This window comes from Mustela nigripes, chromosome 2, assembly GCF_022355385.1.
Source record: "Mustela nigripes isolate SB6536 chromosome 2, MUSNIG.SB6536, whole genome shotgun sequence".
Taxonomy (NCBI): domain Eukaryota; kingdom Metazoa; phylum Chordata; class Mammalia; order Carnivora; family Mustelidae; genus Mustela; species Mustela nigripes.
Window position 1 is genome coordinate 103,262,631 of NC_081558.1, and position 17,610 is coordinate 103,280,240.

The following is a 17,610-nucleotide window of genomic DNA, read 5'->3' on the forward strand; positions in this document are numbered from 1 at the left end:
ACCATCTTTTTTTTTTTTTTTTTTAAAGATTTTATTTATTTATTTGACAGACAGAGATCACAAGTAGGCAGAGAGGCAGGCAGAGAGAGGAGGAAGCAGGCTCCCTGCTGAGCAGAGAGCCCGATGCTGGGCTCCATGCGGGGCTCCATGCGGGGCTCCATGCGGGGCTTGATCCCAGGACCCTGAGATCATGACCTGAGCCGAAGGCAGAGGCTTAACCCACTGAGACACCCAGGCGTCCCAAAATTTACCATCTTCAAATGGATAGTTGTGTGCCATTGACTCTTGTGCTGCTGTCACCACGATCTAGCCACAGAGCTCTCTTTCTCTTACACAACTGAAACCCTGTACCTCAGAAATGAGAAATCATTCTTGCCTGCCCTGCTCATTTTTACTGATGTATTTGTGTTTGCCTTTCAGAGGGAGAACGGCAAGATTCTTCTGTGTTTCTCGACTCTAAACATTTTAACCCCGGACTCCAGCTTTATAGGGCTTCATATGAAAAAAATCTTCCTAAAATGGCTGAGGCTCTGGCTCATGGTGCAGATGTGAACTGGGCTAATTCAGAGGAAAATAAAGCAACACCACTTATTCAGGCCGTATTAGGGGTATGAATTAATGCATTGTAAAAACATAAAAAATTATAATTCATTGTGAACATAGCTTTAACATTATTCTTTGCTTTAAGAGATGTGTTGGAAAGTAGAAGGAAAAGCTGGTAGTGATTTCTGAACCAAAGTGATCACTTTGGTTATGTAAATTCATTTTTTTTCTCAATGGAAGAGAATTCTGGTGATGAATGTGGTGTCTTTTGCTAGATCACAAACTGCAAGTTGAATTCCTATTGAAGTCCTTCTTGGGAAGAAAATAATATAATTGATCATTTTTCTGCTTTTACTGGGGAGTATTTTTTCTTTGGGGGAGAAAAAACAGAAAGGCTATCAGAGTAAATACCTGTTTTTAATAGAAACATGTTATTGTTTACTTTTCGTACATTGTTATCTTCTGTTTTCCTTCAAGGGTTCTTTGGTGACCTGCGAGTTTCTCCTACAGAATGGTGCTAACGTGAACCAGAGAGATGTGCAGGGGCGGGGCCCACTGCACCATGCCACTGTCTTGGGACACACAGGGTAAACTGTCGTGCTTACATACTTAAGTAGATTTTATTTGAAAATTATTTTGAATAATATATTGCTTGTTATATATATGTATATACTCATATAAATATATTTTATAAATAAATATATATAAAATATATTTTGTTTGTTCTCAGGTGAAGGCCATTGGATAGAGTTTATAAAATACTTTCGTATGACTTCTGTTGTCATGATGGAATTTCAGATTTTAAAAATCTCATGCAGAAAAAAGCTATGGTTACTTTTCAGATAAGACAGTTGCAAAGCCTTTTTGAACTTTACTTGCCATTTATATAGATCAGTTTTAGTATTTAGAACTGTTACTAAAATTATGGTGCTTTAGTCAGCAGCTAAGTCTGTATTTGTATAAATGCATGTTCACATACATTTTGTGTAAAGCACATGCATTTGGGGAGAGTTTTGTAATTTTGTACATTTGAGTTTTCCCACAGGGTAGCTAAAGTCTAATTTTAAAGTAAATTCTTAGTCTGTGCTATTGCCATTGAGGTGTCTGAAGCAATATTTAGACTCGTTGAACAATAAAGGCATGAAAATGGATTTTCTAATAGAAGGTACAAATGAAGTAGAAATGTTGACCTTAAATGAAAAGTTTGTGTCATAGGTGATTGTTTTTAAATAAAATATCTTAGGGGGCACCTGGGTGGCTCAGGCAGTTGAGCGTCTGTGTTCAGCTTGGGTCATGATCTTGGGGTCCTGGGATCGAGTCCCACATCAGGCTCCCTGCTCAGCGGGAAATCTGCTTCTCCCTCTCGCTATGTGATCTCTCTCGCTCTCACTCTGTCTCTAATAAATATTTAAAACATCTATTTTTTTTTAAAGATTTTATTTATTTATTAACAAAGAGAGATCACAGGTAGGTAGAGAGGCAGAGGGCTGGCAGAGAGAGAGAGAGGGGGAAGCAGGCTCCCTGCTGAGCAGAGAGCCCGATGTGGGACTCGATCCCAGGACTCTTGAGATCATGACCTGAGCTGAAGGCAGCGGCTTAACCCACTGAGCCATCCAGGCGCCCCCAAAACATCTATTTTTTTAAAGCATTTTCTATTTTTTTTTTTTTTTAAAGATTTTATTTATTTATTTGTAAGAGAGAGAGAGTGAGAGCGAGCACAGGCAGACAGAGTGGAAGGCAGAGTCAGAGGGAGAAGCAGGCTCCCTGCGGAGCAAGGAGCCCGATGTGGGACTCGATCCCAGGACGCTGGGATCATGACCTGAGCCGAAGGCAGCTGCTTAACCAACTGAGCCACCCAGGCGTCCCAAAGCATTTTCTATTTTTATCATAACTTAGCCAGCAGAGACTTGATTTCAGTAACTTCATCATAAAAACTTTTGTATACTTAAAAATGTTCGTATTTATTTTTGTATTTTTTTTTAAGATTTTATTTATCTATTTGTCAGGGAGAGAGAGAGTACCCATAAGCAGGCAGAGTGGCAGGCAGAGGCAACAAGAGAAGCAGGCTCCCCACTGAGCAAGGAGCCCGATGTGGGACTCGATCCCAGGACTCTGGGATCGTGATCTGAGCTGAAGGCAGATGCTTAACCAACTGAGCCACCCAGGTGTCCCTATTTTTTTTTTTTAAAGATTATTTATTTATTTAAAAGATTATTATTATTTATTTGGCAGACAAAGATCACAAGTAGACAGAGAGGCAGGCAGAGAGAGGGGAAGGGAAGCAGGCTCCCTGCTGAGGGGAGAGCCCAATGCGGGGCTCGATCCCTGGATCCTGGGATCATGATCTGAGTCGAAGGCAGAGGCCACCCAGGCACCCCTGTATTTCTTTTTTTAAAGATTTTATTTATTCATTTGAGAGAGAGAATACAAGCAGGGGGAGTGGGAGAGGGAGAGGCAGGCTTCTCCACTGAGCAGGGAGCCCAATGCGGGACTTGATCCCAGGACCTTGGGATCATGACCTGAGCCAAAGGCAGATGCAATGACTGAGCCACCCAAGTGCCCTGTATTTTTGTATTTTTTTCTTAAACAGCCATTCTTCCCATTTTACTTAGTAGACTCACTTACTCATCCTATCATATTTTTTTTCATTTTTGTTACTTTCTTCAAGTTAGGAATATTTGTGGAGTCCATTGGGAGGATTACCTTCCACTCTTTGCTGTTGAATTATTGGTATGATGTTAACATTGCCTTGACTGATTTGACCTTGAATGATTTCTGTTTTAAGTTTATGGATATATGTGTACATCTTTTTCTGATATTATTGAGGGTAGGGACCATAATTTATACATCCCGTCATGCTACAAGTTAAATGTAAAAACATCTAGAGATTTGTAAAATGCTGATAAGGGTAAATTTCTATTATTAGAACCAGTGTTCAATTAATAGGTGTAGAATGAGTCAAGAATTTCCTAATGAAAATGTTATTTCTTTAGGTAGTGTTTTTTATTTTTTTAAGGTGAATACTATTTTTTTTTTCTTATTGGCAATGTCTCAAAAATGCTCATTCCTTAAACAGGCAGGTATGTTTATTTCTAAAACGAGGTGCCAATCAGCATGCCACCGATGAAGAAGGGAAAGACCCTTTGACTATCGCTGTGGAAGCGGCCAATGCTGACATAGTGACTTTGTAAGTGTTTTCTTTCTCCTTGATTATTTCTCATACAGTGTGTTACTTGTACAGGGTTTTAGCATAGTTTCATGCATAGGTGTGAACTATAAACTTGATTGTTTACTGTGTGCCATAAACTTCTCTAGACATATTAAACATATTAAGCACTTTATACACATGAACTTATTTGGTTCTCACAACGACCCTATGAGGAAGATACTGTTGTTATTAGCCTCATTTTATAAGGAAACCATGCCACAGATAATTTAAGAAACTGATGACAGGTGCAGTGGGGATTTGGAATTAAGAATTTTGTCTCCAAAATCCATGTTCTTAGCCACTTCTTTTATACTGCCTGACCAGTAAGAACACAAAACCAGTGGCTTCTCTAAAATGGACCTTTAATTCTCACTACAGTACTAGGGTGGGGGTTGGATTGGTAGTAACAGGAAGTTACTCTACTCAGGAATCTACATTTATTCTACCTCAAAAGTTCGAGGATTTGTAAGTATGGGGGACAGCTGTGTTGATGTCAGTCACTTTTGCAGCTGCATTGCCTTTGGGCAGTGATACTTAGGATCTGTTTATGCTTTTTTTTAAAGGAACTGTTCACACAAATATTATATTTTAAGGTAAAAATACTCATTTTTAATGTTTGAATATGATTGAATATGATCTGTTAAAGAGTTTTGAGATCTTAATTTGATTTGCATCTTAGATCAAAGTTGTTTGTTTACACTGAACCTAGAAATGTGGTTGTCACCTGCACTTTATTATTAATGTAGGAAATATGTTGTATGAAGTCACTTACTCATTCTGTTCTGGGTTGAGTGAATTGTTGATCCTGTTATATGGGTGGAGGTAATTTCATTCACATTACTGAATCTCAGTCACTTATAAAGAGAGACTCCCCCGACTGCCTTAAACAACTGAGCTGCCACTGAGAATTCTTTTTTTTTTTTTTAAATATATTTATTTATTTGACAGCAGGAGGGATTACAATTAGGAAGAGAGGCAGACAGAGAGAGAGGGAAAGCAGGTTCCCCGCTGGGCAGGGAGCCCGATAGGGGCCTCGATCCCAGGACCCCGAGATCATGACCCGAGCTGAAGGCAGAGGCTTAACCCACTGAGCCACCCAGGTGCCTGCCACTGAGAATTCTTGAGTTATCATATATCGCTCCTCCTGGCTCCTGCCAAATTAAGACACACAATAAAACAGTAAAACATACTTTCTCTGCACTCAGTGTTCTTTCCTCACTGGAGAGGTTATTGTAATTTTGGAGGCTGTGGTAGGAAAATTTAGAACTTTTAAAACATTTTAGATTCACCATTAGATAAAGATAAGTTATTAAATAAAGAAAAGATATAGTATAAAGAAATTCTTTTAATAATAGCCCCTTTGGGGCCCCTAGGTGATACAGGGGTTAAGCACCTGACCCTTGTTTTTGGCTCAGGTCATGATCTCAGGATCATGAGATCAAGCCCCACATTGGTCTCCAAGCTCAGTGGGGAGTCTGATAAAGTTTTTCTCTCTGCCTCCCCCTCCCCACACTTGCTCTCTTTCTCCAATAAATAAATAAATCTTAAAAAATAATAATAGTCCCTTTTCAAAAATATCTGTTCCCAGTTGTCTAAATTTTCTCATTTTACTTTGTGTGAGGACTTCAGTTTCACTTAATTTTTGAAAATAAGAGTCCTCTCTGAAAAGTTCAAATATCAAAGAGGACTTGCAGCACTATTAACTCACACAATGGTTATGAAGCGATGGAAGAGAATGGAATGGTAGTATTCTGAAGAGAGGGAAAGCTCACGGCAGATGCCGCAGATGCCAGAGAGTGCATGTCAGTAGATGGTGATAGAGTTCTCATGGGGCATTGAGTATTTGGTGGTCCAAAGCACAGGCAAATAGTATAAATAGTACAAAGGGGGAGAGGTACACCAAAGGCAACATTTGCCTCTCTCAAAATGTTGCTTGAAGTTAGTTAGAAAATGGGAGGAAATTCGTGTTTTCTTAATCCAATGCTGTATGTCTTCCTGCTGGCAGGATGAATAACCCAAAAAAGAATGTATAACCAAATAGAAACCTTGGGAAAATCTTGGCAACCTGTGGTCATTTGATACATCAAAATGTATTTCCACTATTTAGACATAACACATGCTATTTGTATGTCTTGAACTACCTCAGCTCAGGATGAACCAGAATGAACTTATATGGTATAATACAACATTCCATACCATAGAAGCAACACTTCCAGCGGTTGGTAGTGTAAGTGTGGCAGGTTGCTGTAGAAGCCAGGGAGTCTTGGGAGTCTGGAGGAAGTAAGCTACTGGCCGTGCTGCAAGGATCCTGCTTAAACAGAGCTGCAATGTACTAGTTAGGAAGCTTTTATTGTCAGGGCTTATTAGTTTATGAATATCTATATTACGTAACTTCATCTAAAAATCCTTTCCTTTAATTTTAGGTTACGTTTAGCAAGAATGAATGAAGAGATGCGGGAATCAGAAGGACTTTATGGACAGCCAGGTCAATATTCTACTAATAACCATACTGAAATGCAGTATAAGAAATGCATTCAGGAATTTATTAGTTTACAGTTGGAAGATTCGTAGTTCTTTAGCAAACTGACTTAATACCCTAGAGTATTTTGTATAACCTACTTGTAAATTGTGAGTTGTTATGTATTATACCTACTGAATTCTTGGGAGTGCCTAACTCCTGAGCCTTTAAAACTCCGTAACTATTCCTACTACAGTACACATTTACTTGCTGTGTTCAACTTTGGCTGCTGACTTCTTTACTGCTGTACAGATGTCTTCCATATACATTCCAGTGACGCGAATGGAATGATAACCTATCTTTGTACCCTTACAGCAGCACAATAGTCATTTTCATTTTGGAATTCTCTTTAGCTGTCAAATGAATATAACAGAGTTGTTTTCTTTTTGTTATTCAGGGAATTTCTATAAATTATGTTCAGGGAAAAAACCAAATCACCATGTGTTTGGCATATAAAAACGCAGTATGGCAAATACCTAGAAAAAGTTTACTAAATGAGGAGTTCCGTAATCTGATCTAAAAATAAGTTGTAGGTTTAAAAATAAAATTTAGGAGTGGTTTAATAAGTCCATAAAGAGAATGGAGTTAGTTTAAAAAGTATAAAGAAAAGGTTTCACTTTATTGTAGCTTTGCCCCAGCAATCATACAGTATCTTTTGGATAAATATAAGTATTTAGAACAGTATTTCACGAACCTGATGGCAAAGTAGCTTGTTAGAGAAACCTCAACTCAGGATCAACTCACGCCTCATTTTGAGTAATTTTCACCTTTGCATCAAGAAGTCAGGAAAAGGAAGAATGTTGATAATCAGATTCCTTTTTTTGATGAACACATCCTACTTAGACATTCTTCACAAAGAAAAGATTAATAATTGGATCTCCAGTCTCATGAATTTGAGTATATGAATTACTAATTTCTTTGTTGGAAATTCATATACGTATTAGTAAAAAATTCCAGGAATTCATGACCAAAATAATTGAGAATATTAGTTTCAATAAGTATATTTGATTTTTAAAAAATGAATATTAATATATTATTTTTAAAGGGGTTTAGTAATATCATCTATTCTTACTGTTTAAATATGTTTTGAAATTTCAGTATTTTATGCTAGCTTTAGCCATTAACTTTTACTTTAACTGGATTAATATATAATTAATATAAATATGGGGCCATTCTTTTCTCAGAGGACTATATCTACTACTTACTGTTGGTCTAGTTTAAGAGGGAAAAAGAAAGAACTTTGAGACTAGAGGCACTTCAGCTAGTAGCTTCTAATCTAGGGTGTCCCATTTTAATCCTATGGATCAAACAGTACTTCTGACTCATGGTATACCAAGATGTAAGAGTGCTGATTAAGGGTGAAGTGTCAGCGTTAATTCTGAATTTCACCCATTTGTTTTAAACTTGAATGTTAGATTTTAAATAAGTTATAATTTTGTAACAGAATATACTTAAGTGAGAGTATTACTAGGCCATTTTTGAGGCCTTTGTGTTTAAGCACTTTAAAAATAAAAATTATTCAAAGACTATGACCTAATATTTGTGAGGTTAAGAGTGAACTTCAGGATTTTAAGTTAAATAATTCTTATTCCTGAAATTTTAAACTTAAATGTTTGGTTAGCTGTTCTTTCCTTAGGCTATTTGCTAATGAAGTTACACCCAACTGATTAGTCATAAGGTCAGTGGTCGATTTTCCTTTGGAGTTGGGAAGCTTGAAAGGACAGGGCCTCCATATTCTTGTGACTTCTAGTTCCACCCAGATTGCTTCTGCTGCCACCATTTAGGAGTGCTCAAATGTCTCTCTCACTGTCATTTTATGTATAAGTTTATGAGTAAACACTTTACTTTCCTCAGTAGAAAAATGAATTTTTTCAATTTATTTGACTGAAAATTTGAACAAAAAAGCCTCACTTAAAACATTTTTTTTTCCTCTCACTCTCAAATTTTAGTTTAGAGCTTAAAAATAGATCAGAATTCTGGAGATGGTGTATCAGCAGAATAAAATGAGAGAATAATCTTGATAATAGATTTTTAATACATTTATGGGGTCTCATGTAAAGCAGAACAATTTTATATACTTATACAGATGTTGTGGTGAAATGGCACAGCAGTTGCTCTCTGGCTACTTTTCTTTTTCTTCATGAGTCTTTGGAGAGCAGAAATGTTTGCTCAGGCAGTAGGTCTTTCTTTCTCTCTTGTCACTGTTTTTTTCTCTCATTAATTTTGGTTGATTGTTTTATCTAGATCCTTTTTTTTGTTCCCTAGCAATACCTTAGAATTGTGGGTAATTTTAAAATGCAGGTATTTTCAATCTTTGATAATGAAGAGCCCTATCACTTATAAGTCTCAGATATAATCTTTGGAAATCATGGACTTATTTCTGAGAAACCCCACTTCTGAACCTTTTATCTACAACCCTGAAACTCCCTGTTTTTTTGCAAGGTGCTATAGTAGCACACATTTCCTGAAGGGAGGATGTATCCCTCTTTATCAGTTCCTACAACTCTAAAGAGGACTGGGTGAGTGAGTGAAATACCACGCCCTGCTCTCAGTTGTTGGAAACCACTTTGGTGGTTCCCACAGTGTCTGGCTCTATGACTCCTCTTGATTGTTGGCAGAGTTTCTCAGCCAGCTGAAAGTTCTTGCTTTACAGAACCACTCCTGGTTATGTGACTAGGTTGCTGGCAATGGTTGATCACTGATCAATTTTCAAAGGAAGCTGTAATCAACCCAGAAAGGGTGGGATCATATATTTGATCACCCGAAGGTGGGGTGTCATGTGCTGCCATCTCTTTGAGGGGAGTGCATTTTAAGAGCAAAATTAACAAAACCTTGTTTCATCTTAATTGCTATTGCAATGGATATTCTGAATACCAAAAATCAAAAACTATTTTAAACTATCAGTGGACATATAGCAGTGCACATTTTAAAAACCCAGAACTGTCTGGGCATATAGAAAAGTTAACTATTGGAAGAGAAATACAATGTGATTAAGTAATTTAAAGGATATAACGTAGTGTTACAAATACTGGGTGATTAGTTGCTTACCATTTATAATAAACTGTTAAATGTACTTCTGTGAACTTTCCAGGGCAGCGTATTCTGGGTTATTGTTTATGTATTGTAGTGTAGACAAGTTATATTTGCCTTGGGAAAAATTCTTAATGATTAAAATTATACTTAAATTTTAAAGAATCACATTGAAGTTCACTTTATGTTAATGATATTAAATATCTTAGTCACTATTGTTATTGTAATGTTTGCTTTTTGATAATACATTTTGAGACCTAAGAAAGGTATTTTATTGATAGTCCATTAATTAATGTTTTGTTAGAAACTGAACGTTAACAGGAAGTTTTGTGTGTGTGTAAAGGTGAGACTTCCTTTCGTATTGTATTAACTCTTAAAATGTATTCGTGAAACCAATGATTGGTGTAGCACCAACACTTTCCTTCAAGGAAGCATTTAATTCAGTGAATAAAAGATCTTATAATTTGTTTTGCATGGTACAATGGTTCTACTAAAACGTACTTGTATAATAGGTACTAGGTGATTTAAGAACAAAAGCTGGAAAACCACAAAAAGAAAAAAAAACCCTACAGTTTGTTATACAGAATATGCATTGCTAATAGTAGAAGCCATATATTGCCATTGTACTGTTGTAATACTTAAGAATGCTCATCTGGTGCTATCTGTAAACTATTTGGCATTAGCGTCTGCTAGATTTCTTCCTGTTTCTTCTTGAATGTATAATGTGTGCCTTTTAAGTTACTTCTGGTGTTGAATGGTAAAATCAGTGTATTATTTTTGTATTATAATCTGCACTTTACACTTCCTTGGAAAGTAAAATTCCAGACTCTCAAGTTTAAATAGTATTTTAAAAATATTTCTAATGTTTACAATAAATATTTTAAATATTTTAATTCAACATCTAAGATAAGAATTTTTAAATATTTTGTATGGTTTGTTAATTGATTTTTAATGTTGGTCTCTTCTCAGTTTATTTTATATCTTTTAGAATGGCTAAAAATGGGAATAGACTTGTAGTTTGTCTTTTAATGTGAGAGTTTAACTTCTAAGAAATCATGGGTGTAATTGGATTGTCCTAACAGTTCTAGTATATCAAATTTTATTTTTATTGTTTTAATAACATAATATGAGTTAGATACTACTCTTAACCAACCTATTAAGATTTTCTTCTTACTGTATTTTTTCATTTTAAAGTAGACTGATTCAGGTCATGAGAACATTTCCAGGACTAAATGGAAACTATATAGAGATTTTAATAACTTGCTTTTTACATAGACTAAATACTAAATGTGACTAAATATTAAAAGTATTAAAAATTTTTTATTGAAAATTTTGGGTTATGCTGTTAGACCTTTTTACTAGATCTTTACCCCCCCCCCCAACTTTTTTTCCGATTCTCTAGCTTTTGGTATGACACCTATTGCCTCAAAAATCTCGCTTATTAAAAGCTGACAAAACTTACTGCACTATTAACAGCTGTAGCAATGAGTTTGTACTAAGATGGATGCAAGATATCTTAGGGGAAATAATTATAAAACCCTGTTGCAGCAGTAATCATTTAAAGCAGTATTTGATGGTTTAAATTTTGAAAACAGAACTATGCTGTGTAAAGCTAATGTTTGACAGGAAGTAGTCATGATGAAAGATTCATCTTTAAAGTAAGATTTTACTTTATACAAATGCTTTATCTGAGGAATTAATCTTTACATATTTATATATTTAGTTTCTTATGAGGGCAAGAAAAACAGTATTCAGTCTGATATAGTATCAGTATCTATAATCTTCTCTACAAGCATATTTGTATGTATATACATATGTGTATTACTCTAATTTAACAGACATCTTTTGTATCTATTCCTGTTTTGTCATAGCACTCTTGCTCATATGACCTACAGTAAACAAAAAAGTTGACTAAATGTGAAACTGACTTTATATAGTAATTTTCTAGGCTTTATTATTTTATAAGCTCAGTAAGCAGTGGATTAGGTGCATTAATTTTAGTTCAGCATTCAAGTTTGAGTAAAGAATTCCTTTTTCACATGCTATTTAAATTAAAATGCCTTTTAGCTAAAAGATATTATTAAAATAGACTTTTTTCTCACCTGATTATCAGTTTGTCTTATTAATAACTTGCATCCATCAGAAGCATTAGTATTTGTTATTGGTCTTTTCTTTTGGCCTTGATCAAGGAAAATATTTATTTAAAGAATGCCTTGTTTACTATACCTCATTTAGAATGACTTTAATTTCTGTGTAAATAAATGTATTTCTTTACATTGCTTTAAAATACTTGCATCTTTGCTCTTTTCTAACTCTGAGCTTTCCTCTGTGGCTGCATCTGAGGTGCTTTTTTCAGGTATAGCTTTTTTTTCTTTCACTATATGCTTTTTCAGCATTTATATATGTTAGTCATTTTTCTTCCAAAAATGTTCATCTGAACAAAATTTGAATATGACTAATTATAATTGCTAGCCATAAAAATGAATGTTTATTAATACTTTCATTATATACATTTTAAAAGTGTCCTTATTTTACTTTCATGCAGGTGATGAAACCTACCAGGATATTTTTCGTGATTTTTCCCAAATGGCATCCAATAATCCAGAGAAACTAAATCGTTTCCAGCAAGATTCACAGAAATTCTGAGTTTTTTTTAAGGGGAAAATATTAAATTGAATGATCCCCTAATGTGTACATCTGAAATCTTACAAGTTTTTACTGCTTTAACTCTACTTAATTTTAGTAGGTATTGAGTGGTTTGGAAAAAAGGTACCCCATTCATTGATATTTTTTATAAATTAAAATGTAGGTCTCTAGTAGTTGGGAGAGGAACCTACTTTAGGACCTCTTTTATTAAAAAAAAAAAAAAAGAAGAAGTCTGTTTAAAGGGCTATTTTTTATAGACAAAATCTAGACTTAGGTCATCTTTATGTTACAAGATGCTAATAGTTTGGGTGAAATCTCTGCTTTTGCCAATGGGTAGCATTGATTTTTTTTTTCTATGCATGATGCCGAGGACCATTCAGTCAAGCATGTCTGCATCAAAATAAGAGCCAACTGTCCTGCCTGCCTGAAGAATATGTCTTTTCTTTAGCTTCCCTAATGAATTTTGGGGATTCAAAAAATACTTTTTTTGTTGTTTTGTTTTGTTCTCTGATATCCTGTTATACACACAATATGTAATGTAATTCTCAGAGCTAGAAAATATGTTTCCTCCATTTGCTCATAAATATAGTGATATTCCTTAGATGTCTGGTTATTGTGTAAGTTAACATACATGTAATGGCTGTACAAGTAGATGTAACTCAGTTTTTCAGATCTATCCCATTTTATGAAGCATAAAGAAGCCCTTAACAATTTTTTTTTTAAATAACCAAAAGAACCTTACTTACAGAAGTTGTAGTCCTTCATTGTTGGGTTGGTTTCCTAAAACCTTGACAAATTTATTGATGTAATAAAACTGTTTCAGAGGTTACTTGAATGTTGAAAATTATACTTTTATCAGATTGTAACTTTCAACTGATTAAGTTATAATGTAGAGCATTTTTGTATTCAAAATTTCTCCTTTTCAAGATAACTTTGCTATTGCACTGAGTGAAAGAAAAATTTCTGGAAAAGAAAAATCTCAAGGTTTTCTCAGTTTATACTAAAATATGTAATGATAAATTGCCTTTTAATTTTTTCAACATCTATCCTTTGTATACAGTATACAGTATTTTAAATTATACCATCTATGTATCTTTAGTAGTTGGTTACATGAAACACCCTTGAATTCCAGAACATGGATCTACTAATTTACACATAAATGCTATAAATTTGTCTGATTCCATCTTTGATTGACATATCTTGTCAGGAGTACAAAATAATTAAGTAATTTGCCTTGTAGTTTCTAATATTGTCAAGAATTAAGTTTAATCTTCTTTTACATGACGTCGTATTATTGATACTCGGTTTCTAAATAAGAGTTTTTAAAATTTGCGCTACCAAATAAGTAGAAAAATTATATTTAATTTGGTAGATAAAATAAATTTTAAACATAAAATTTCCTAACATCCCTCCCTCCAGTAACTAGAGTTTTTTAAGTTGATTGCATGTCAAACCAGGATTTATCTAAACAGGAATTAGACTGAAGTAAATTCTTGTCACAGAAAAGTTTCCATATTTGGCCAAATTGTGTGTCTACAATGCTTATTTAGTAATAATCACTGTATATTAGATAAAGATAAAATATATTTGTGTTATTTCTAAGAAAATGTTAACTTCCAAAGCCTGTATTTTAATTACGACAGTAACAAAAACATTAAATCTTCCTGTTTCTCACCTCAGAGTCACAGATCATCTGGCTTTGCACAGATCTGGCCTGTAACATTTTTATTAGAGTGTACTTTGAAGCTGTCCAAAAAGTTCAAGGATAAGTTATGTTAAAAATATGTCAAAAATGAACAGAAAGAAAAAGAGAAGCTCACTTTTCCTTTGTAGTACCTATTCTGGTTAATCACAGGGCTTCACTTCTAAATCTCCTAAGCTTTATCTGAGGAAGCCTGAACAGTTTTGCTTTTGGATCCAGCCATTGGTGCTCCAGATCATCTCTGGGGCCTCTGGTCGTGAAGGCAGTTCCTTATGACTCTCTTAACCAATGTGGCTGGAGTCGTTAGTTTTATTAATGTTAGTATAATAAAAGTTTCATTAAACTTAGTTTCTACTTAAATTTAATGGTTAGAGATGTATTTGAAGATGATCATGGTTCTGAATATCTTCAGAGAAACTAAATCTTTATCAGTGTAGGTAGCCTGACAATACAAAAATACATTCCAGTGGCTTGATTTCTTGAATATGCCATGACCCAATTTGGATGAAATTTGGCAGAAACGATGCAGTAAATATAACAAGGCCCTTAAGTAAATTAATAGTTATAAGTAGTTACAAAGTAGATTGGCTCCTACCAAGGTGATTTAGCTGCGTCAACTAATAGCTTTTATATAGTATGTAACAAATCTGAGTTTTATGCTGTGAATTTTTTTCAATGCATTATGAGAAAGTACAGTGTGAACCATGTTAACCATACTTTTGGAATTCATAAGTCAATGTGATAGCTCTTTGTTTTCTTTCCTTAACTGATCTGCTTATATTAATTTCTGGTTCCTTGTCAGTGCTCTGTTAGTTTATTGTTCTAGCATGTTAACTTAAAAGCTAGATTAACATCAAAATAAAATAGCAGTACTATGAAGAGCTCATAAAATGCAGTCTCACACCAGAACTAGACTAAAGGTAATTGAGTAGTTATTTGTAGTTTATGTTTAAGATTTCTAAGGTTTTTAAAATTTACCTTTGGTACAATTCTTAGAAATTCAAAAATTTCTAGGGATTCAGTACATTTCCAGGGATTCAGAACCCAATTTTTACTGGTCTTCTTTACTGGTAGATTTTAGTGAGCTTTGATGTTTACTTTCCAAAACATGTAATTTAATTTGGAATGTGTACTTAGGTTCTTCATGAGTGCATGTTGAAAAAAAATTATACCTTCACAGTCTGGACAACTTAAGTTTGTGATGTGTTAGGCAGTATTTTAAAAAATATAATTTTACACATGTGAGGTATGGTGACAATAAACCAAATTGTATTTAAGACTAAACTTAGTACTCATTTTGAATAAGAAGACATTCCCATAGCACTTGCATATTGTCATATTAACTTTCCTGTTTGATAGCACTTTTGATCATGGACAGGAGCAGGAAAAATGATATATTTTTATAGAATTATTATGTCCAGAATGACTTCCACTTGCATGTTATATGGAAAGAGCGCTGACTAGTAGTTACTACCTTTTTTGGATTCAGAGCTTCTCACAAATAAAAGGAGTGGATAAAACATGGTGAAACTATAACACCATCCTTTTGTGTGCTGTTCTGCTCACAGTGTATGTTGACATTGCTTTATCTCACCTGATTCTGACAGTAGGATTTCTGCGATATTATTCTAAGAATGCCAACATTTCTTTTCTTTGATCCTGGGATGCTCCTCTTGGTTTACAGAGGGGAGTCATTGATTTGCTGGTTGGTGGCGTAACTGACCCCAGAACCCCTGTCTGACTGACTACTAGTCGGAGGCACTTTACTTGTATCGGGAGATGTTTTGAAATCATTGTAAAGCAGCAAAATCTGATAATGACTGCCAGCTTTCCTTGTGTTTTCATAGCAAAGACTCCAAATACTCAGGAGAGCCTGGTTATAAAATTACCTTGAAGGAATAGATATGGATTTAAAGACATTGAATGGTAGAGAACATTACATTTTTGTAAAAGCAAACATTAATGAAAGCAAAACATGGTAAGGTGATTTTAATTTACCATATACTTATCAAATTCTTGATGTTTCCAAATGAAAGGTAACTAAAAGGGCCTTGGATTCAGTTTGGCTAAATAATGACATCTATAAACATGGTTTTGTAGATATCCTTTCCCAATTACATAGATTTATCCACTTAAAATAATGAAATAATAAGGGGAGGGAAATAAGGTTTGATTAATCTTTTCTCTGCATTGGTCTTTTCACTGTATTATGTTTTAGATTTTCTTATTTTTCCTCAACAACCTCCTGCAGAGGGTGTTCATTTTAAACAGGGAAAGCTTGCTACATTATGAAGATTGCTGGCACCGTTTATTTTACACAGAGGCTAAAGGTTAACTTTTGGAAATGATGAGCTACTTTTCTATATGTGTTTATTTGTGCTTTGTGGTATTTCTGGATCATTCCAGTCATAAAGATTTATTACATGTAATATTTCTTGCTACCTGTGAAAAGGTATATTTTATAGAATGTATAACCAACACTCCTTTTACTTTTTATTAGTATGTAGAGGTTTTGTATCTAATTCATGAATGTAGTTTTACTGTAGTCTGTCATTGTAAATGGAGCAAAGTACATATCTTTATAGTTATTCTAAAATGTACATTATGTAAGAATTGTAAATATTATACTTGATTAAATACTTTGTATGCAGAAAAATTACGATAATAAGTCAATAAAAATCTCACCTCTGGCATAGTTCTTTTATGCTCAGACTTCCACTTTATTGTGACCTGTAACTGCGGACATATGTGTTAAGAGCTGTCATGTTTAGGGTGCCTGGGTGGCTCAGTCAATTAAGTGTCTGTCTTCAGCTCAGGTCATGATCCCAGGGTCTACCAGGGAGCCTGCTTCTCCCTGTGCCTTTGCCTCTCTCTCTCTGCCTCTCATGAATAAATAAATAAAATCTTAAACATGTCTGTTCTTTTTTTTTTTTAAAGTCTTATATTCCTTTCAACTCTGTCATATTGATCCAGTTGATCCTATCTGCTGACTGCTTCAATCAGGAAATCCATTTTTCATCTTTTAAATATTTTCCTGATCACAGAGCTGTATGCATTTATTAGCTAAAAATGGCAAAGACCTTTTTTCCTCTTTTCAGGGATGGGGGCTAGCTCGAATTATTTTCCACTATGATTGACATCTGTTGAAGTTCCCCATCTAGGCAACACATTCACACTCAATCCTTTTAATAAACAAAGACATGTTTTTATATGAATTGAAATAGAAGAAATGGAGGTTTGAAAGAACAGACCTGGAAGTGAATCACCAGTTTTTGCCTTTTAAGTTAATTAAAAGTGGATACATAAAACTTTTCTGTGTGACTTGCTTATTCCATTTCATTTCATTTTCAGAATGGTTCTGTAAAGAGAACCCATACCAATAGTGAGTAAATGTTCTAAATGAAAAGAAACAACCTACTTTTTTCTATTGCAAAACAATGCTTTTTCATGAAGAAAAATGTTCAACAATAAGTAAAAAAGATAATCATCCATAATTCCATCATCTTCCTGTGCTCCCGATATGGTCTCTACTAGCCACATGTGGCTATTGAAATTAACTGAAATTAGACAAAATTAAAAGTTGAATTCTTCTCTCACACTGCTATATTTTAAGAACTCAGCCACATGTGCCTACTGACTACTGTTTTGAACAGGACAGGTTGTAAAACATGCCTATCATTGTAGGAAATTCTGGTGAATAGCATTGAGGGGGAACTTAATTTCTTGTTATATATCTTTCTAGAACTTTGGGTATGTGTATTTTTGTTAATATACAATGGGACCATACTGTTACCTGCATACTGCATACTGTTTCACTTAATAAATGGGGAACAGATCTTTAAGTCCCTAAGTGTTATACATCACTCTGGGGAGGATTTTCAGTAGTCTTTATTATGGAAAATTTCAAGCATAAACAAAGTAGAATAATTTCAATAGCTAGTAGCTCATGGCTAACATTATTTT

General features: G+C 34.5%; 1 protein-coding gene across 4 annotated transcripts in view; it reads left to right on the forward strand.

Annotated features, from left to right (window-relative positions):
* The window catches only part of ACAP2 (ArfGAP with coiled-coil, ankyrin repeat and PH domains 2), a 147,646-nt gene extending 131,295 nt beyond the window's left edge, over window positions 1-16,351 (forward strand). For all 4 annotated transcript variants that reach the window (XM_059391248.1, XM_059391249.1, XM_059391250.1 and 1 more), the window contains 5 exons: window positions 421-608; window positions 1,021-1,130; window positions 3,620-3,730; window positions 6,175-6,236; window positions 11,845-16,351. In XM_059391248.1, the coding sequence (XP_059247231.1) occupies window positions 421-608; window positions 1,021-1,130; window positions 3,620-3,730; window positions 6,175-6,236; window positions 11,845-11,945 (572 nt within the window). In that variant the 3' untranslated portion in view covers window positions 11,946-16,351. The remainder of the gene's footprint in view (window positions 1-420; window positions 609-1,020; window positions 1,131-3,619; window positions 3,731-6,174; window positions 6,237-11,844) is intronic.
* The last annotated feature ends 1,259 nt before the right edge of the window (window positions 16,352-17,610 follow it).